This window comes from Castor canadensis, chromosome 5 (genome assembly GCF_047511655.1).
Source record: "Castor canadensis chromosome 5, mCasCan1.hap1v2, whole genome shotgun sequence".
Lineage (NCBI taxonomy): Eukaryota > Metazoa > Chordata > Mammalia > Rodentia > Castoridae > Castor > Castor canadensis.
Genome location: NC_133390.1, coordinates 46,081,386 through 46,104,925, shown reverse-complemented (window position 1 = coordinate 46,104,925; position 23,540 = coordinate 46,081,386). Strand labels below are relative to the sequence as shown.

General features: G+C 36.4%; 1 protein-coding gene across 2 annotated transcripts in view; it reads right to left on the bottom strand.

Annotated features, from left to right (window-relative positions):
• Positions 1-23,540, bottom strand: part of Crybg3 (crystallin beta-gamma domain containing 3) — a 118,795-nt gene that overhangs the window by 66,973 nt on the left and 28,282 nt on the right. For both annotated transcript variants that reach the window (XM_020177638.2, XM_074072953.1), the window contains exons 3-4: positions 12,010-12,440; positions 867-7,062 (exon numbers count right to left, since the gene is read on the bottom strand). In XM_020177638.2, coding sequence (XP_020033227.2) covers positions 867-7,062; positions 12,010-12,440 — 6,627 coding nt within the window. The remainder of the gene's footprint in view (positions 1-866; positions 7,063-12,009; positions 12,441-23,540) is intronic.

Below are 23,540 nucleotides of genomic sequence, written 5' to 3'. Positions count from 1 at the left end.
AATTTCAATGACAGGTTAGGATGGAGACTGTAGAGAAAACTGAGAGAAACTACAGAGGTGGGAAAGGGAGCAAGTAGCTACAAAGTGGGGAGGCAAGGTTGAACAAAACTGAACTTGGGGGCTTTATACTCAGAGTGAAGAGTTTCCACTTGATTTGCTAGGCAGTGGGGAAAGATGAAAGAAACATTTCTTTAAATCCCATTATTTCTTTCAAAATGACTTTGCCTTGCAAGGTACTGGTTGGCACTCAGGTATTACTATTTCCTACTGAAGCTGTTCAAGGGAAAGTTATAGGCCTTAAGAGCCCTTGAGAAAGTTCCATGATCTTGGGAATACCAGAAAATAAGTCCCATGTTCAATGAATATTCTACATGAGACATTTTAACATTTCTAAACCAAAGAAAAATTAATCAAAAAAATGTAACTGAAGTTCAAAACATTCTCCAGCCATGATTTCAGCTTTTTCTTCAAATTATGCTCTTCACTGCCTGCTTTGTGTAAACAATAGCAGTAGCTTCAGTGAGCACTTGTTATCAAGAAATTTTTTTTAACCCAACAGAAATACTTTCATGAGATACACAATCTAAATGGAAAGTAACAACTTTCCTACATATGGTACATTGAGAAATTCAAAATGCTGTCACTTAATTTAGTTTGCACAATATTAGTCAAGGGCTGTGAAATAAAACTAAGAATTTTATTTTGTTAGTGCAATAGTTCAACTAAAATACATAAATTATGATATACTCAAAGAATGTTTTTAAAAATAAAATTAATACAACCTCAAAAGTGCTGATTTTCTTAAGCTTTTAGATAATTTCATGACCCACAGCTTCATTTCACTAGTTAACAATCAAAATACTTACCTCTACGAATGGGCTCAATCTGCCTGAGTTGTCATGAACACGGAAATATTTTGACACTGGTTCCTGAAAGATCCCACCAAATCTGGCTCCTTTTTCTGAGGAATTAGCTTTGGATGTCTGCAAATACTGATGATAAGCACTCTTTAAAGAAGAATGTAGTTTAGAAGTAAGGTCAGATTTCTGTAGAAATGAGGCTTTTTCTGACCACGGACCAATTTGCCGGTTGGAAGTAGCAGGTTCATTCGATCTTAAATATAAATTCTTAGAAAGCCCGGTGCCTTCCTGGTCATCATCAGGGTAAAATGTGACAGAAGGATCTGGCAAGTGGAAGGTAACATGCTCCCTCTTTTGAGCTCTCAAACCTTTTTGTAATGCCATTTCTTCCTCTTCCTCCTCTTCTTCCTCAGCTGCTCGTCTATCATCTTCATCAAAATTCATCTTTAAGCGCTCTGATACTGACTGGAGAAGTGACAAAACAGAAGATGAATGGTTTGCACTCTCTCTTGATTTTGTGGATCCATGGTGACCAGGTGAGACCTCGTTGGACAGAATGTCCTCCTGTGAGCTGTCATCCTCATAAATGGGACTCAAAGCTAAGGGATAAATTTTGTACCTTTTGGCCTCCACTGATAGGAACATTTCTGAACTATCGCCATCAAATGTCTCACCTAATTTAGTTTCTTTTTCAAAATGATGGACAAGGTCAGTTCTACTTTCAGACCTTTCACATGCCAGGACAGGCATGCTGTCAGGAGACATGTCAGGTAACAAGATAGACCGTGCTCCTCTTACTTCTGAAGAAGCATGCTTGTGCTCATTTTGAAGGGGCTCTTCATATAATATAGTATAGGAAGTATTTTCTTGTTCATCCTGAGAAACAAAGGCTAAATTAGATTCTTCCTTTTCATTGATAAAATCTAGATTGTTTGTTCTGTCATACACTGTAGTAACAGACATTATTTTATTGAGCCGTACTTCTGTGTCCTCAGGTTGAAAATCTGGCATTGCTAAGGCTGGGTAGCCCTCATAGTCCTTACTTAATGTAGGTGATTCATACCCCCTGAAATGTGAAGCAAGTCTATCATCATGCAATATCAAGCCTCCCCTTTCTTCAGTGGGTTCCTCTTCCATCTCTCCAAAACTCCCTTCCACATCCTCCTGTGCTTTTTCAGTTTCAAATGCAGGAGGCATGGCCTCCACTTGTGTAAGAGTGAATTCCAGTCTTGTCCCATGTGTCTTCTCAACCTCTACTACTGTGCGTAATGCTTCAGGTTTCCCAATATTCTCACTAGAATCTTCTGGGGATGTTATTTCCATTTCTCTCTCAGGAGGCAAGGGCACAATTGTTACATTAGTCTTTTTAGCATACCACTTGTCTTTATTTTCCATTTCTGGGGAACCAAGTGCTGCTTTCTTGGGTGCTTCTTTCACTTCTAACACAAAAGGTATCATTTCAGTATTTCCAATAATCTCTTCAGCAATCTTTTCATAAGTAGGTGCCATTTCCAACACAAGTCTCTCAGTCTTTCCAGCAGCCCCTGCAGCATCCTTTTGATAAGTATCTACTGCTTCTACTGTAACAGGCATCACCTCAGTTTTGTCAGAATCTCTTTCAGTATCTTTTAGGTAAGTATCTTCCCTTTCTAATCCAACAGGTGTCACTTCATTCTTTAAAACATCTCCATCATCCTTTTGGTAAATACCTTCCATTTCAAGGGTAACAGGTATCACTATAGTATTTTCAGTAATTTCCTCACCATCTTTTTGGTAGATATTTTCCACTTCTGACATAACAGATGTCACCCCAGTCTTGCCAACATCCCCTTCAGCATGCTTTTGATAAATACTTTCCATTTCTATTGCAACAGGTGTCACCTCAGCCTTTATAATGTCCCCCTCAGCATCTTTTTGGTGGATGTTTTTCACTTCTGATGTAAGAGGCATCACCTCAGTTTTGCCAACATCCCCTTCAGTATCCATCTTACAAACTTTTTCCATTTCTAAGGTGACAGGTAATCCCTCAGGTTTTTCAACATACCTTTCAGCATCCATTTGGTATACTTCTCCCATTTTAAAAATGTCAGTTTCTGGCTGAATTTTTGTAATATTTATTCCAGCATCCCTTTTATGTGCTCTTCCTATATCTAACATAAGAGGGGCTGCCTCATATTTCCTAATATTCAACTCAGCATCCCTTTTGTTTGTTTTTCCCATATCTAATATGGAAGGTATAAACTCGATTTTTCCTACATTTACTTCATTATCCTTTTTGTGTATTTTCCCCATTTCTGACATTGTAAGAGATGTGCTTTTACTATGTCCTGGTAAAGTTTTTTCAGATATACATACAAGACTATCAGACAAACTACTTTTGGATGTACCAGGTGCATGGATGTCATCATTCACAAATGGAGGCCATTTGAAATTTAATACAAGAGTTCCTCTACCTTCTATCTCTGCTTTGTGATGATCCACATGTTCTATTTCTTCTTTCTCTTTAGAGTCCTCATTGACAAATAAATGTGTTTTTACCCTATCATCTAGCCCTTTGTGGAGCATGTCTTTAGCTTGTAAAATAGTATCTGATTCCCGCAAATTTATATCAGAATGTCCAGCTCCACTTACAGAAAGTTGAGTTTTTTGGTACAGAACAATTTCTTTTCCTTTAATTGACTCTGTGTCACTAACTAAGTCACTTATGGAGAAGGAGTTCCTTAATATTTTATTTTCACTAATTTCACATGTGTTTTGATTTACCTCCTGTTCCGATACCAAGAACTCCCTAACCACATCACGTGGCTTAACATTATCATTGTTCAGAATTTTTGAAGTATTAGCCTGAGGTTCAGTATCCCAGGTATCTTCAGTATCTTCAAACGTATCATTTATCAAATTTTTTTGGGCTGAATAAATAACCTCATTGACTAATTCCCTAGCTTGATCTTCTAACAAACAAGATACATTCTTTTTATCAAAATCAAAAAGGAGACTTGTCTCACCAACTGCATGTGAAACACAGGCCTTCTCTTCTTCCTTCACTTCTGACATGCTTTCCATGCCCTGCTTTTCCAAACACTTTTCCAGCTGGATCCCTGTTAATGTCACTTCTGATGAGTTTTTCTCAGGGTTGTCTTCATTCAGGGTACCTTGATTCATTACACTATCTATGGCTATATGCTCCTGCCAGGTACTAACTATATGTTTGGATTTTAGCTCTTCCCTTACACAATTAAAAATCTCCTCAATCAATACATCAGCCTTTTTGAGCAAACTACTTCTGAGGACCAAAAGTTTGTCATGTGCTCTTCTCTTTGCTTCTATATGGTCAGCAGAGGCTTCAGAACACTGCTGGTATAAGCTGTTAACTGACACTGGAGCCCCAGCAACTGCTCTAGTCTCTGCTTCCATGGGATTGTCAATATGAGCAGTGGTTGGGAACGTAAGAGATACCTTCCCATTATGAATCCCAAAACATTCCTGAAATGAAGTTACTTCTGTCCTTATTGGGATAGTTGTCTCTAATTCCAAATAAGAGCTATTACGGTCTAGAAGTTTAGTTATGGAAGCATCTTCATGTGTGGGATCTATGGTAACTTTCACAGAATCAAAATTACAAGAGGGATCATGTGAATTTATAACCATACCAACTTCCTCAGATTGATGAGAAGAAGAAGGCGCACTATCAGTACCACTACTCAGACAATGATGGCTCTCTCCCCTGTGAGATGAGGCTTTGTTTTCTGCTCTTGGCACAGTCACATTAAGCAAGCTTGAATCCTCAGTTGCAAACACACTATTTTCCAAATTGCTATCAGAATTCAGAAAAGGCAAAGTTACTTTGGGGCTGTCAGTATCTTGGATTGTTGAGGAAATACCAGTTAAGTTGAGTTCTGCCATTTCTGAAAGAGGGCACTGTTCAGTCTCACAAGTATTCAAATATTTACTAACCATACAAGTGTCAGCTTCAAAATTCTGTGCCATATGCCTAGTGCTTTTCTCCTCTTTATCTGGTAAAATCCCAGGCAGATTACTTTTGAGAAGAGAAGTAGGATCATCTAAAGCATTTACCTCTGTTTCTTGCATACTTTGATGTCTGGAGGCAGGAAGAGAAATCTTAACCTGGAAATTCTCTTTAAAGCCAGCATCTGAACATTTCTCTCTAATCTCTTTATTATGATCAGTTGACTGAATACTTTTTTCTTGCTTAATCGCTGGAGAAGTTAATTTTGATAACACAGTCTTCACTGGCTCATGTTCAAACTCTACCGGAGAAATAGAAACGTTATCCTGAGAAGTGTCTCTAGGCTCTACTTCAGAAACAGATACCTTGGACAAGGCTATAGAGTTTGCTCTTCCAGACTCTGACTCTACTGGAACATTGTTCTGACTATCAATCTCACCATTTGATAAAATTTTACCAATGTTAGCAGTTTTCCTTTCTAAGGAAAGAGAATCAGACTTCTCTATTGTGCTCCTACTTGCTTTAGTATTTGAAGGCATTAACTCTGATTTACTGGGGTCTTGAAATGAAACAGAACTGTGATCCTTAGAGAAGCTGCTAGGCTCAAAGTTAAACAGGTCCAACCCAGGTAAGTAAGTGCCTTCTGTTTCAGGACTTAGAGGAAACTGACATTTTTCACTATCAGGAAGAATTTCCTTGGATTCAAGAACTGTAGATGCAGGTCCAAAGTGAAGGGGAGGAGGAGAACTCTTCTTATCCACAACCTCAACATGATTTGCCACATTTTCTTCTTGACACTCACCAGACTGACAGGAAAAATCAACAATGTTGGCATCTCCAGTTTCAATAAACACAGAAGATCCCTCAGTGTTTAAAACAGGAATATCCAACTTGCTCAGCATGTCAATCCCAGAAAGAAAGGTAGGAGTTGAAGTACTGAAATTTGAATTTTTACTTTCAAGGATAAAAGATGTTTTATCATCAGGTGATATTCTGGATTGTTGAGGATTCTCGGAGTGAAGAGATTCTGAAATGCGATTTCTGTTAATTTCAAATTTCAGTACTGGTGACATTTTATTTTCTAAACATGCTACAGCTGTTGACTCACTGACGTATTTTATAGAGGCAGAGTTCTTTTTATTTATTCTCATAACATGAGGATTTTTGTTATGTGCTTCAAAATCAAGCTTTTTGGCTTCTATTTCAAACAATTGGTCAGTATATTTCAGTAATAACTCACTTTTGTCTCTTGGAGTTTTTACATGACTTGAAGTTGTGGGTTCACCTACTGAAGTACTTTTTGGTTGGTGTTTGATTTCTGTAACAGCCAAATTTTTCTGTGAGTCTTGGGGAGACAACCTCTTTCCTTTATTTACAAGTTCTGTGTCTGTTACAGCATGTCCCTGGAGAGCAATGGTGCTAGTGTGACTGGCAGCCTGCTTTGATGAGTTATCTACAGTCTGCTTGTTAGAACACTTACTCTCTGGCAACTGCAGATATTCATACCTAGTTGATTTATTTGGACTTAGCAAATCTGTGCTTTCCAGTTTGGTAGTGTCACCCCCTTCAGATGTACTATAAGAGAAATCAGAAACAAGTCTCTGAGACTCAACATTTTCTCTTCTTGGCACTAGTGTCCCATCACTCATCATAGAGCTATTTCCTCTCATGGTATTTTTTGTTGAAGTTTTCCTGTGAAATTCTAGACAACAGACTTCACTACCCTTACTTCCTGTAATCAAAGGTGAACATGCCAAATTTGTTTCAGTCTGAGAAACTGGTATACAACTTAAATGGTATGAGTCTGATTCTCCAACAGTGTAGTGGGAGTTAGTCACAGAAGAAGAGTATGAATGATTTCTCTCAGGACTCCCAGGATAATTTTTATTTAAAACATCTCTGGAAGAATCAATGTTCTGCAGTTCTGGAATTTTTGTCAGATGGCTTTCTGTGTTGAGATTTATTTTGCTACAAACAGAATCTTCCAATGGACCTTCAAGCAAATATCCTTCCTTGGATATGTCTGTGCTGGCTGATAACAGCACTATCCCATTCTCAATTTCACTTCCAGGGTCAATGTGTGTGTCTGCACTACAGTCAAAACCTTCATTTTCTCTATCTAAGGGATTCACAGTTTCCAACGTGGTCTGTTGCCTTAAATATTTCCTAATTTGCCAAGGGCCTTGATAAGTTGCATATGTTACTGAAGGCCTCTCTGGTTTATCATCAGTTTGTCTGTAAAAAAAGAAACAGCATGAGAGTATTAGGAAAAATAATTAGTAACAGTTGACAGTGATCTCACCAATTCTGGCAAAGTAAATCTTTCAAATACCATTTCTCTTCATATGTACTAATTTGGGGAGGAAGTTGCTGAATGTTTTAGTAAAGTTACATTAAGAATAAAGGACATAATACAGTAACCTTAAAACAACAGAGGTCAATATGGGAAGGTAACTAGGAAGTAGTGAAGAGTTCTGGTAGAGATGAATCAATTCGGGTTGTAATACACTTGTGCATGGAAGCAATGCTAGTAATCTCTCTGTATAGCTATCCTTATCTCAACTAGCAAAAACACTGTGTCTTTCTTATTATTGCTTATGTCTACTCTTCAACAAAACTGGAGAAAAGGGCAGAACAGGTTCTGCCTGGAAGCCACGGGGATTGGGAGGGAGAGGGAGGAGGTGGGGAGGGAGCAGAGGGGAGAAATGGTCCAAACAAGGTATGCACATATGAATAAATGAATAAAGAAAAAAAATAAAAATAATAATTTTGAGCATGAGGGCATTTACCAAGAATTTATTGTATCATTAAATATGAAAGTCTGCAGAGAAAATAACCCATTTCAAAGAGGATTGTTACTAAAAACAAAATTAAAACACCTTTGTGAATATACTATTGAAGATGTCACAATTTTTGGTTAGATCACACACCTCAAGGACTAGGTATCTAATTTTCTCTTTAATGTGCAAGTTTAATATTTGTTTGTAATTCCTGAAATTTGTGCATAAAGAATAAAGACGTGACAAGCAGATCAGGAATGTCAAGGAAGTATCAATGAGCTTCTTTGCTCATTGCAAGGAACATTGATATCTCTGGCTGTGATTAACATGATATATGACAGAATTCTCTTTAAAATCTCTCATGCTAAGCTTCTCAAAACGCATGTAATAAGGATTAAATTGCTTGGGTAAAATTAGAAAGGACTTCTAGAAAGAGTAGAGAACCAATCCAGCATGAAGTTCCTGGTGTCCAACTTCCTTTGAAGAGTCTTCCTTTGGGAGCTCTCAAGCAAGCCATGCTGCCTTGTTGCCCTTCATAAACACCACTCCCTCCGCTTTAATTCCAGCACCAGCAAAACTGACATTACTTCTGACTTCTAAGGCTCAGCTCACAAATTATCCCTATCACAAACCTCTCCCTTTTACTAAGATATGATCTGTGGGTACACAAAATGCTTTTACCACATTAAATTATAAAGATTTAAACAGTAATTTATTTTTCCTCACTAGCCTAGTGGCTATCTAAGGGAAGGTACTCTGTAATCATGTCTGTATATTTAAGTGCCTCATACAAGATCTAGAAAATGTTATATATTTAATACCTTTGTGTGAATTAATAAGTAAAGCAATGATACTAAATGCTAAGTAATCTATTTTGGACTAATATCTTAATTCCTATAGGTGATATTAATGTGTTCCAAATTCTGAATTCAAACAGGGCATTGGTGGTTCATGCCTGTAACCCTAGCTACTTGAGAGGCTGAGATCGGGAGGATAGTGGTTAAAGGCCAGCCTGGGCGAATAGTTCATGAGATCCCCATCTCCAAAACAACAAGAGAAAAAAGGACTGGAGGTGTGGCTCAAGTGGTAGAGTCACTTGTAAAGCAGGTGCTTTGCAAGCATGAAGCCCTGAGTTCAAACCCCAGTCTTGCCAAAAACATAATAAAAAAATTCTGAACTCAAGTTACATTTTATAGAGTCCTGACTATAAAAATTCATAGTAGAAATACAGGATAAATGTTCTATTTGATTTTTTCAGTAAACATAGCATTAACAAAACCATTATAGAATCCATATGAAAAAACTAAGAAATCCAGTTATCAGTATGCCAAGCTCTTAAAAGCATACGTTTTATACTCACTTTTAAAGCAATACATTAAGAATGCTAGATTTGTCTAAATGATAAAAAACGGTATTTCCTTTGACAGATAAAAGCATCATTAATGGGCCTCTTACATAATTCTCAAATTTTAGCTGAAATAATTCATTTCATGCCATATAATTGCTGGCTCCTAAAATCCTACCAAGTCACTATTATAAAAAACTGTACTAGTTACTTTCATTGATTTTTACTGTCCATTATACAGTAGCTAATGGGGATGTGGTGAGGAAAGCTTTGCCTTACAAAAATGGTTTTAACTACTTCATGAGTTTCAGGTTAGATCAAAGTCAAACACTAGATAAAACAATCTTTGTTATAAAAATACACATGCCAAAAACATATATGGGTAAAATAATGTTACTGGTGAAATCTCATTTCAAAATACAAAAGGCTATCAAAAGAACATATTAAGATCCAAAGTCTGAATAAGAACAGGTGGTTGTCATTAACTTTTATCAAAATTTTAATGTTATATACTTAAAATTTTAATGTTAAATACCTAAAACCTATTTTCAATAAACTGTAGTGGCTTATTTTTCCCCAAAAATAATTCTGAAGAAATCAATACCCAAAGAAATATACATGACATCAACTGAAATAGGAAGTGAGAGATTACTATCAGAATTTTATTGGTAAATTTACCACCAACACTCAAAGCATCAATGTAACTTTGATCCGAAATAACTTTCATAATTCACAAGGGAAAGTTCACTACATTTCAACTCGATAAAACAATGCTTTCTGTAGTTTTGGAGTCTGGGGAAGAGAATCAGTGTTTCACATAATTTAGAACTTTCTGAATGCTTTAAACTAAAATGATTTATATACATTAGTTCAAATTTCTTTTTCATTTTATACTTTGCCTTTATTGCCATATGTTAATTGTACAAACTAAGGGGCTTCATTCTGACATTTCCATACATTCTTGTAATGTATTTTGATCATATTCATCCCCCATTACACTTTTATTCCTCCTCCACCTTCTTTTTTTACCCTTCTTTATCCTTACTAGTCAACTTTGACTCCCATGATTTTTTTTTCCTCCATAAATCCTACAAATGAAAGAAAACATCACACTAGTTTAAATTTCTAACTAGAAAATCTTCTACAGCACCATGGATGGTAACATATACATGTAAAAACATATTTTATATGTATTCTTTATATTAAACAGTTGTCATGTTCAAAGCATTGAACAAAGTCAGAAGCTTAGCTTCACGCATCATAATTAGTCCCTTTAGGTACTGATGAATGGCATATAACATTTATAAAAGGTTAGTTGCGTCAACATTGTCTATTGTCTACATCATTCTCTCCCAGGTGTCATGTGAGTCACTGCAGATGAATAATACAAAGAACATAAAATTGTCCTTTAATATTTTAATTTTTAAATAAATTAGGAATGCCAAAAATATATGACTTTAGAAATAAGCTGAAGATGGGAAATTAAAAGCTGTAGTTTTTACAAACTGAACAGAGAAAAGGGAGTATTAATTTTATATATTCTGTAATTATGCATGGTATCTTTATCTTATTCTCAATATCAAAGGTATGAGACCCAAATGATAGTAAGAAAAAAGCAAAATATTTAGAAATTTCAAATATTTAAGGAATTAGAAATATGTACGAAAAACCTGAAAAGTTTTGATACACTGCAGCCCAAGATATAACTACTCATATGAATATTTACTAAGTCTTTTGTATTTACTAAGCCTCTAGATATTACATATAGGTGTACTATAATCTGGATAAATTTGATACACAATAATACAAAATCAACCAAATATGTGTGTTATCCTTCAAAGAAAATTCTATATTAGCATCTACAAATAATAACTAGCCTTATAGCAAAAATATCTAATTCACTTTAGGAAAATATGGTGATTAAACCTACTTTTTAAGCAATAAGATTTATTTCTTTCCAAATTACATAATTAAACATATCTTTTCTCACAATAGGGAAGGCTTTTAACTTTTTCACATAAAGAAATGCTACAAAAACAATTTTTCAAATCACAGTCAACTATACATGATTATAAAGCCATTGGTTATTTTCAATTAAGCTAAGATGAAATCATTTCCAATACATTTTGGTGATGATTTTTAATTCACCTTGAATAATAGATAATGATAACTTGTTTAAATTTTGAAAACACTGTTAATGATAATTACAAAATCTTTGATAGTATGCTAATGGACAGTAACACACAGCATAGGTTATTTTATTAACTTGCCTAAAGCCATTACCTTTTTTAAATACATCTTATCAAGACTTATAAAGAAAAATCTATATGTGACTGCAGTATTATGATAACCTCTTTAAATAATAAATTCTCAGGTGAAGTTAAAAATCAATGAAACAGTTATGAATGAATACCCTTATGTTATCCCAGATGCCTAATGTACTTAAAACTGCTAAAAATGTTTTTTGGATAGAAAATACTACTTTCATTTCAGCCTAAGGAAAAAGAAATTTATACCTATTCATTAATCAAAGAAGGAAAAAAGGGTGTTAAAATGCTCCTTATATTCATGTACAATGCATTATGTAAAATGTTCTTAAACTTGGTTTCATGAATATTGCCAACTTATTTTCTTAACACCTTTGATTAGATTCTACAAATAAAAGACATTAAAAGAATGGGAAATATATTAAAATACTAGACGATGTAGTTCCTAAAAGGCACATGTTGAACACCTAGCCTATTCTAACACAGGAGGAATTCAAACAACAACAACAACAACAAAAAACACTTCTATTCAAGGAAATCTTAAATTAAAAATAATTCTTCTAACTAAGACAAATTTAATACCTAAAAGATATTATAATGCTCCCTAAAGTAGCTCAAAAGGCCCAAGCTTCCCTGGATAGCATCATGGGATTATAATATCTTTCACCAAGTAGCAGGGACATTACAGAATACTTTTTCTAATCTCTTCAATTAACATGGATTAGAACTTAGGCTCAAAAACTAGACCCAAAAGCTCAACTTTTTTTGCTCAATGAAATTTCAAACTTACTTCAGCAAATCAGTGGTTTCCTGTTCACTGTCTTGTGTTGTATCCAAAGGAAAGGCATCTGAGGGTTCTGTTGAGCTGGATTCTTGCTCTTCTACTGAAAGGGTCTGGTTTTCCAGCAAGTCACTAAAAATCTCCTTCTCCCTTTTTAGTCCTTCCTCATGAGAGTCACTAGGAATCTGTGAATCTTTTTCAGTTTTATCATGGTCATCTTTGAAAGAAGATTGCTTAGCATCCCCAAGTGAAGATTTTCCTGAGATATTGAATAAGTTACCAAGAAATTGAAAAAAGCTTTCTTTTGGGTGCCTATCACTTTCTCCTGTTTTGGTATCTGAAACAGAACTGGAAAGGTCATTTGGCTTTTTGGTATCTTCTTGGGTTGGAGGAATAACTGACTTCTCAGCATGGTTTCTTTTGTCCTCAATTTGGAGAATCTGAAAATAAAATAGAAAATAGTAACTATCATTAAAAAATAACATATATTAACTGGTAAGCTATTATATGACAGACCCAGTGCTGGAACCTGGAATACATCTGTGAACCAGACTGATAGCTTCTGTTCCTTCAGTCAGTTTACAATCTACTTAAAGCCCAGTGCATAAGGCTGTTTTATTAAAATTTTATACAAGGCCTAGAGATGCAGCTCAGTGGTAGAATGTTTGCCTGGTATGTGTGAGGCCCTGGGTTAGATTACCAATGCCACAAAAAAGTAAAATAAATAAATAAATAAATATTAAAAAATTTTAAAGTCCATAAAAAAAATAATAAAAAAAAATAAAGCCCAGTGCAACTTGAACAATGCTGTATGTCAATGAACAAAGGGAGAAGTGAAGCATATATGAGCACCCACAGCATGAATGGCCAGTCCCAATTTGGTGGAAATAAGAACAGAGGAGGTAAATGAAAGATGCTACATGAAGGAAGTGAATCCTCTGAGGGGGACCTAAAAGTGACTATATGATGTGTGTGCATGTGCATACATGTACATGCATGTGTGTGTTCAGTGAGGCATCAGCTTCCAAGGGGCTTACTGTGATTGAAGTGAGAAAAGAGGTAAATCCAGACAAGGGACAAATCATGGTAAGCTTATGTGTATTTTAATTTACCCTTTACTATTATAGAGCTGACAGGCAGTATTTCGAACACTTTAGTCACACCTAAATATACCTCATCATTACATTTTATTAACCCATGACACTGTCACATTATGAAAAATTTGCTCTTCAAACAAATAAGAAAAGACAGTAATATGGTGCTACAACTCAGAGAAAAAGTCTACTGTGACCTATCATGGTATAACATGAAGTCGTGATAATGCATTAATGCAAAACCCAGAAAGCACCAGGCATTCTTCATAGACATTAAAACCTCCCAGCAGTGCATTTTAGCTGCTCATAATTAAGTTACTGGTAAAGCAAACCACATTCACATGTGCTCTGTGCAAATAAAAATTGAGCTGCTACAGCAATGAACATGCTGACATTCCACCTCACACCCTTCCTGGATTCCAAAAAGCAAATGTGCCTATTCATTCTGCCTTCCAAACATGCTTCCTCACATGCTTGTAAATGGACTGCATGTCCAACAGATTCTGTCACCTGTCATGCTCATGAGTCCTTATAAAAGGAAAGCTCAAGTGTGATTCAGAAAAAGATCAAAACACCACAGTAAAACCACCTTAGGGCACATGACAAAGTTTTGTAAGATGCTGATCTTCAGAAGAGTAAGCACACCATAATTATAATGTCATTTGTTCACTTCATTCTATGTTTTAATCCAAGTTTGAAACAGCTTGCAAGAACATTCCTCTAACCACTAATCAAATTTAGCATAAGAAAAGTTAAGAAATATTTAGAATCTATTACTCCAGCAAACTGATTTCAAGTAAGCAGTATTGTAAATTTGTTCCCACCTTAGGTGTAAGAAGGTATTTCTGAGTACTTGCAGAGCATTCATCTATATATTAGGACCTTGACATAACGTGGAAGCCTCTAAATTTGGTGCATCAACAGTCTTTTAGAGTCACTACAAGTCTCATCTTTTATGGGTTTCAACTGCAATTTGATCCCATCTGTCTCCCCCTCACCCATCCATCCTTCTACTCATCAGAAGAAACTACACAGTAAGTCAGTGGAGTCCTCTCCTCTCCCCATCTAACAGCATAAGCACCCTTACAGTTTGGCAGAAATCTAGCACACTAGCCAGCATTTTCAAAGTACTCGTATCTGAAAGACACATTTTCCCTTCTTTCACTACTCCATTTAACTTGTAATTTACAGCCACATTATTTCTGCTTAGGTTGAACTGAACCAGGACTGCAACATAAATAAAAATGTGATTCTTTTCTCTACACTGTATGAGTGACTGCTCATTTTGCAGTCATTTGAAGGAAGTAAACTATGGCTGCTCATTAAAATGCCATAAATATTCTTAAAATGCTTTAGAGATTCACAAAAGAGTTTTATTAAATTGGAGTAATGGTCTAAAAAAAGGAAATTAAGAGAACATGCAGATTATAGTTTTTGATTCTTAAAATCTTACAACAAATCGTTATCTGTCAAAAGTAGTATTTATTTGACTGCCTCGATTATTTTTTTTTACTTGACCATTCCTGTCAAAGCATAATATTTTCCCTTCCAAATGAAATATATTTGCTAAACTAATAAAAGCCTTCACATTTAGCCTTCTTAGGATTATATGCAGGTTTTTAAAATCACATATTTCTCCTCAATTTTCAATCTGTTTGCTATTCAGGAATCTCTATATTGTAAGTTTACCAAATAGCATTTATGTTGTCGGCACTAGGATTTGAACTCAGGGCCTAGAACTTGCTAGGCAGGTAATTTATCACTTGAGCCACTCCACCAACCCTTTTTTGTGATGGATTTTTTTGAGATAGGGTCTCAAGATCTATTTGCCTGGGGCTGGCTTTTAGCAATCCTCTAGATCTCTCCTCCTGAGTAGCTAGAATTACAGGCATGAGCCACCAATGCCTGGCCCAAACAGCATTTTTTAATACCCTTAAATGTCTCAGTTGCTTAATTTTTCCCTCATAATCTTATGAGAAATTTCTCTCAGTAAGTAAAGCCCCCTTAGCCAGAAGAAAAATTTCTAAATTTAGAAACAAAAAAAAGGTACAGAAAAGAATAGTTCTGTCCAACCTCAACACTACAATAAAATCTGTATTTACATGATTAAAAGTTTAAGTTTGATCTACAGCAGCTGCTCTTTGCCCTTAGCCTAGACAACAAAGAAGTTGAGCCTGCCACAAGCCCTCATTAGGTGGGGCCTTTGTCTACCTGCCAACAGGACTGTCTACTATTGTTCTAAGGAGTCAGTAGATGAAAGCACTCAGGATTTTAGCAAACACTAACAAAACATTAATTCCATTTGCTCTAAAAGATTTTGGTATTCCAAAAATAAATATGAATGCTAATAATGCACATACATATTTTGAGAATTTTTTTGTTTGTCTTCATACTCAATATGTTGTAATACCGTGTTTCAGTCCCAATACAGAAAAATAGAAGAATACATTAGGTGCACTGATTAATAAGAGTTCAGAGATTTACAGTCAAGGAAGATGATCATCACTATATCCCTATGCAAAGTTTAGAAGTATGTATACTATGAAGACACATTTAACTCCACTGGATGCACAAAGGAAATAATTTTTTAGATAGCTCTTTGTAGGATGAGAGGAGCATTCCAAACCCCAGGTAAAGCATGCACAGGCACAAAATCTAAAGGATGTTTAGTATGGTGGTGGAGTGGTCGAAAAAGACTGGAGTACAAAAGATAGAGAATAAGGTTAACAGGAGAATGAGGGTGACCAGTTAGAATTGTAGTGTGATATATAACAGAGTCAAAGATTACTGAGTTCTCTAAATTTGTCAACTATTTGAGTAGTTAAACCAAATACAGATACAGGAAATAGAAGGAAAGGTGAGAATTAGGACTTTCAGAAAGGTAGAGTTAGGGTAATAAACTATTTTGATATAAAACATGTTGAATTTTAGTCCCCTAGTTGTGTATCCGTTGGGATGTCTGGTAGGCAGTCAGAAGTACAGTTTAAGAGGCAATTTAGTGTGTGTGCCACAGAAAGTGGATCAAGAAAAGTCCTCGAATAAAAGGCAACCACAGAAGAGAGGAAATTAGAGAAGCCAGTCCACCTTACCACCTCAAGAATATTAGTCACCAAAGGCAAATGACAAAGAATACTTCCAAAAGCAAACTGGAGTTAAGAATACCAAAACATCACTGTCAAATCAAAAAAGATAAGGCTATCCCCCTCACTGAGCTTCAAAGACCTCAAGCACACTCTTACCTCAGAATTTTGCAATTACCTCAGAATTTTGCATTTACTCTTCTCTCTGATTAGAGTGTTCTTAACACAGATAGTTATATGACTGACACCCTCTCATCTCCTTCAGAATTCATCTAAAGATGCCCTATTACTACTGAAGTTAGCAAATCCCTTTACTCCTTCTGTTTTGTCTTTCTCCTTATACTTACCAGTAAATAAACACACACACACACACACACACACACACACACACAGAGGCTTATATAATTTAACATCCATTTTGTTTTGTCCTCTAGAAAATAAAAATGCACAAAGGTAGAAGTTTTTGTCTATTTTATTTATTATTTATCTCTAGTACATGAAAAGATGCCTGACAATAAAAAGTGCTGAAATATTTGTTAGAATAAATAAGGGAATGAAAACTAAGGAAAATCTCTAGGAATGCAGAAGAAATAGTCATAACAGCTCAGAAATTCCTAAGTCCAGTCCTCAAGGTACTATGCACATATCAAGAAATAGGAAAAAAATAAAAGAAATAGGAAAGGTTGGTAAATAGAAGGGAATCCTTTCGAGAGATTTTTTTTAACTAGAAAGAAGAAAAATGATGATATTCTAAGTTCAAATATAGAAAGTGGCTTTTTGTTTCTATATTGTGGGTCAGCTCTACTCTTTTTGAAAAGGAAGATATGTACAGGTTCCAGAAAAAAAGCAGTTAAGATGAAGAAATCAATATAATCTAGTATCTCTATAAAAAGTACATATTCTTTTTGGAGAGTAGGAGGAACATTTCCTCTCCTAAAGAAAGAAGTTCAGTAGCTAAAGCCTTGGCAATTCTGTAAGTGGAGAGGACAATGAGCGAGATTCAACCTTTGGAAAGTGAGGGGTGGTGAAAAGCAGTAGGACCTCCAAGGTGGAGCTGGGCTTTGGGATCCCAAAATAAAAGTTAGAAGAGTGATCCTCCAGGGTTGCAACCCCAAATTAACAACAGGCTAAACCCAGGTGAGCCAAGTAGAAATTAGGGTCCACGTAAAGCACTTATTCATTTAATAAATAACAAAATAAGACACTATTATAGATGCTTGGATGTGACAGTAAAGAAAAAATACACTAAAACCCCTGCTTTCAGGAATCCTATGTTCTAGTTACATAACAATCTTTTGCAGGTCAAATCAGTATTATTTTGCTACTTCCTTGAGTAGCTGATGGCAGGTGTTGCACTGGCATAGTGAGTATGATCAAGGTGTAGGAGACGTTACCAAATGAAAACTCTGAGAAAAAGAAAAGGGCCGGGTTGATTCTTCCTTCACTAGCATGGTCCTTCTTTTTAACCAGTCTCTGACTTCACTGTGTATAAAAAGAGAATCCTTCAGGATAACCTAACCAATGCCTTAGCATCTTCCCCTCCAGTGACCTATATTCAGCTCCACTCCATCTTTCCCTTTGGTTAACCCTGGCACTATCCACATCTCTCATGTGGACCATCCCTGGCCATAAATGAAATGCAAATCAAAACCACATTAAGATTCCACCTCACTCCTGTTAGAACAGCTATCATCAAAAACACCACCAACAACAAAAGTTGGCGAGGGTGCAAGGAAAAAGGCAACTACCGCCATTTATATCTTCTCATCTTTCCAGCTCTTCCCTCACTGTTTCAGATGTGCCCATCACACCAATTCTCCTGCCTCATCACAGCTTCTTTCCTCTTTATATATATTATTTCTTTTTGTTGGCACTGGGGTTTGAACTTGGGGCCTCACGCTTGCTTGGCAGGCACTGTACCACTTGAGCCATTCCACCAGCCTGCTTCTTTCCTCTTATTCTTTTCAGTTCCTATGAAGATTTATCTTTCTCTACCCAAATATATAACATCCAACTTTTCCCTTGATTTTGATTTGGTCACTCTCCCTTGGTCTTTGGTCATCCCTATCCCTATCTTTCCCACATAAGTGAATGAGTTTTGGCTTAAAACTCAGCATCACAGAGACTGAAAAATCTACCCTCAAGTTCATTTGGAAACACAAAAGACCACAAATAGTCAAGGCAATAATGAGCAAAAAGAGCAATGCTGGAGATCACAATACCCAACTTCAAAATATACTACAGAGCCATAGCAATAAAAACAGCATGGTACTGGCAAAAAAAAAAAAAAACAGATGTTAAAACCAGTGGAACAGAATAGAGGACCCGGATATGAATCCACACAGCATGCCCACCTTATTTTTGACGAAGGCACCAAAAACATGCAATAGAGAAAAGACAACCTCTTCAACAAATGTTGCTGGGAAAAGTGGTTATTTACCTGCAAAAAACTGAAATTAGATCCATGACTGTCACCCTATACTAGTATCACCTCAAAGTGGATTAAGGACCTTAATATCAGACCCAAAACCTTGCAGTTAATACATGAAAGACCAGGGAATACCCTGGAAACAATAGGTATAAGCAAGGACTTCCTCAATAGAACTCTACCAGCCCAGCAATTAAGAAAAAGGATGGACAAGTGAGACTACATGAAATTAAAAAGCTTCTGCACAAAAAAAGAAATGGTCTTTAAACTGAAGAGACAACTCACAGAGTGGGAGAAAATATTCGCTAGCTATACATCAGACAAAGGACTGACAACCAGAATATACAGGGAGCTCATATATATAAAAAACTAAACTCCCTAAAAATTAATGAACCAATAAAGAAGTGGGCAACTGAACTAAACTGACTTGAACTTCTTCAAAAGAGGAAGTCCAAATGGCCAAAAAACACATGAAAAAATGCTCACCATCCCTGGCCATAAAGGAAATGCAAATTAAAACCACATTAAGAGTCCACCTCACTCCTGTTAGAATAGCCATCATCAAAAACACCAACAACAACAAATGGTGGTGAGGGTGCAAGGAAAAAGGAACTATTATACACTGCTGGTATGAATGTAAGCTAGTACAACCACTTTGGAAAACATTATCAGGGCTTCTAAAAATACCAAATATAGATCTGCCATATAATCCAGCAATGCCGCTCCTAAGGATATACCCTAAGGAATCAACACTACTTATTACAAAGGCACCTGCACACTCATGTTTATTTCAGCACTATTCACAATAGCCAAGCTACAGAAACAGCCAAGATGCCCCACTACTGATGAACAGATTAAGAAAATATGGTATTGATACACACTGGAATTTTATTCTGTCACAAAGACGAATGAAATTTTATCACTTACAAATAAATGGATGGAACTGGAGAACATTATCTTATGTGAAGTTAGCCAGGCTCACAAGGCCAAAAAGGTGCATGTTCTCCCTTGTATGCCTATTATAGACCCAAAACAAATGTAGTAATTATTAGACATGGGTCGCACACTAAGAAGAGAATACGCAAGGGAGGAATAGGGAAAGGGACAGAAACCTAAAATTTGTGATGTGCTCGCTGTAGAGGAGCAAATAAAGCAATCTTAAACTGGCAGAGGCCACTGTGGGAAGGGGACCAGGAAGTAGTGAAGAGATCCAGCAGAGATGAACCAATGTGGGTTTCAATACACAAGTGCATGGAAACACACTAGGGCTCTGTGTAGCTATCTTTATCTCAAACTAGCAAAAACACTATGTATGTCTTTCTTATTATCTCGTGTTTTTTTTTTTCAACAAAATCGGAGAAGAGAAGGGTGGAATAGGTTCTTCCCGGAAGGGGGTGGGGGAAGACGTGGCCCAAACAACGTATACACATGTTAATAAATATAAAAACGATTAAATAAATAAATAAATAAATAAAACTCAGCAGGTGTTTGCACAGTTAAGCAGATTCAGGCTAAGGACATTCCCAATTAATAATCTCAAATGGAAATCTCACTCTGTAATCTTCCCTTATTTCCCAGAGCAGCTATTTTAACCCTTTCCCACATCTTTTTAGCCAACCTCTCTACTACACTATTCCTTCAGTCAGCAGAAAACCTACCTTCTATTTCAGGATATTTTCCCAGTCCTCACTCTGCCTCTCCTCTATCTGCTCTGTCACAGCAGCTTCTGCCCTTCTTCTTTCTCTATCCTTGCATTTTTCCACATCTCAAAGCAAATTCCTCTACCAGGTCACGGTTCATAATTCTTCATGTCTTCTCAGGATTTTCTGTTGCTCATTTTTCCCTCTGCAAGTTTTTACTATGCAAAAGTGTGTGTCCAGAGACAGCTGAGATCTCCTCTCTCCTTACTATCAACATCTTTAATAAGTGGTCACCAATCCTCACCACCTTCTCTCCCTTTCCTCCCAATCACTGCCTAAATCCCTCCAATCTCACTTTTCCCCACAATCATATGGTGACCATGTAATTTCTCAGAGACACTGTCTTACTTATTAATTCAATGGACTTTCCCCCTCTGTCCTGATTCTGTATGATATGTCTGAAGAATGTTGAGACTGAGTTTCCTCCTTTGACTCCTGTAACACCCCTCTGAGGTTCCCTGCTTCCTCTCTGAATATTCTCTCCATCTCCTTCAAGATCACCTCCATTGCAGCCATTCGTTATATACCATGCTCTTCTAGTTTCTAACCTGGACCCACTTTCAAGTACTTCTTATGAGATCTCATTTTCCACAGATTAAATTGATCAGAAAACACCCTGATTTGTATTCTCAGTTCAGACTCCTACACTGTGGACCTGAACATCAAACTATCAACTAGGTGTTTATCTGGATGCTTCACAGGAACCTCAATACCAATATACCTAAAACAGAACTTGACCATACTGTATCTCCATTCTTCCTCTGTACAATCCCCACTTGTTGTTAAAGTTATACAAAACATTAGGACACTATGGCCCCTCCCTTAAAATAGTGTTAGCAGTTGTCTAACCACTTTCCTTGCTTCCAAAGCAATCTTTCAAAAGTCGAATCTGATTATTCATAAAGCCCTCCAATGGGGGTGTACCACTATCATACTCCCTAGAATGGCATTCAAGGTCTTGGTAAATTAGTCCCTATGTTTTTCTCTAATTTCGTATCTTGCCACTCATGATGCTTGGAATTCTTAATGTCTACTATGCACTTGCACTCATTTTTGCCTTTTTCCTCTTTCCCTCCCTTCCTTTCCCTTTCTATTGTACCTCCATAAACAATATTATTCCCTTGCTCTCTGTCTGGAAAACTCCAACTAAAGTTTTAAACAGTGGAAGTTATATATGTGTATGTGTGTGTTCTTCCAATGGGTATCCCAAACATCCTATCTTCCCTGTCAAAATAACCTTACAATACAACCAGAAACCAAGCACTCAGAGAAACCAGCACGACCACACTGGGTCTTCGGCTTAAGCTCTGTCCACCCCTTTGATCATCAGGATAGCATAGCACCCTGATAGAAACTCTCTTTACAAAAGCAATCAAGTGGCAAGATTTATGACTTGAGGCTAAAGTTTAGAAATAGCACACTTTTCTTTTAATCCTTCTTTCCAAATGTTACAAAGAATCAGTTCCTAAACGAAAATTTCTATACTATTCACCCAGAATATATTACCACAATTCTCAAAGAACGTTATTTTTCTAAGTTTTAGCCAAACCTTTTCTGGCAAGAAGGCAGCAATTTTACTCAGTATCTAGTTTGTGGCAGGTATTGTGAAGTGCTTTAAATGCTATTCTAAAAATGAACTAACTATGAAGTACGGATGAACGTCCCCAACAGGCCAGTAAACCAAAGTTCACAAAGTACATTTTCCCAGATTACAGGGTCACACTATAGGAGATCTGGAATGTAAATCCAGATCAGTTTGGTCCCAGAGACTGTTCTTTCCATCACCAAAGATGTAATTTCAAAACTGTTACAAGGAGGTACTATAGTTGGCAGAGGTAGAAAACAAAGCTTATGATGAGGCTCCAGGGAACTCCTTCCCATCATGACAGAACTTTGCTTTAATCTGTTTACACAGGGAGTTACAAGTATAATTACATTTGAGGAAAAAGTGTTCCTATGTTTGAGAAAAAGTAGTTTCTAAAATGTCTATACTAAATTGATATTTCTACTGCTATCTGTATCTCTGAGAAGAAAAAGATAACAAGCCTTTGTTAAGGCTGTAATTTTTCTTAAAATTAGTTATTGACTAATTTTCCCCTAAGAAAATATTTAATGCATTTAAATTTGACTATCATTTCATCTCATTTCACCTCCAGCTGAGGAAAGGGCCAGTAAGGAAAGAAAAGCCAAGAGCTACACAAACACAAAATATTAACATATGCATAAATTTAATATATTCGTTTTACTACACAGCACTACATTTTTAAAGTATGTATTAATGTAAAGAACCATTGGTGACTCTTCTTTTCAGTGAGATAGTCCTGAGCTACAATTCTTCCATTTGTACATATCAACTGATAAATAGTGGCAACAAGAAAAAATGGGGTTCCTTGTCATTAGTGGCTTAATTTAACATCAGTCATATAAAAACCACTGCCTATTAAAAGATGCCAAAACCATCACCAAAGTTGTATGATTTGCTGTAGACTCCAATTCTAAAATAGGACCAAAATGATACATTTTATATAAAGTAGATGCCAAGCTAAGGAGAACAAGCCCAATAATCAGTACTTTATTTAGCCCTAGGTTGAAGGATCTATAGACTGCTGTCCAGATACAATTATTTTACTTAGCCCATGACTCATTTCTGAAAACGAACTTACTTTCACAGTTCTGACAATGTTTGGACAGGATTTTTTTGATAACTAAAGTTTACAATACAGGTTACATTAAGTGCACAAGCGGGCGGTAATGTCGTACAGAACTGCCTCAATTACCTTACCTGCTCTCACTAGCAATGTGAAGCTTGCCTTCTATCTGAGTTCTGAAAAGGAGGACTCTGGTCATAAGGGAAACCATTCATAGACAACCTAAAACAGTTCACGAAGTGAATAAACCAGGTGCCACTTAAGACAATATGAAACACAGGATTAAGAGTAAATGGTTCATCTGAAAATCTTGTAGTTGAGCCCTAGGGCTCTTTCCCACTCCCAAGTAGTCAGAGGATTCTAGGCAGAAGTAGGAATCGAAGCAAAAAAGGATATCAGAAAAGTAAAGAGATGCCAAAGAAAATTTCTGAAAGCAAGATTTGGAAAATGAAGGGTTTCTATTTGAAATAGACTAAGAACTGAGGAGTAAGAGGCCACTGAATGTGAATACAGAGAAGTCACTGTTTAGCTGGAGTGCACAGGTGTTACACTCCTGCAATCCCAACTACTGGAAAGGTGGACACAGGAGG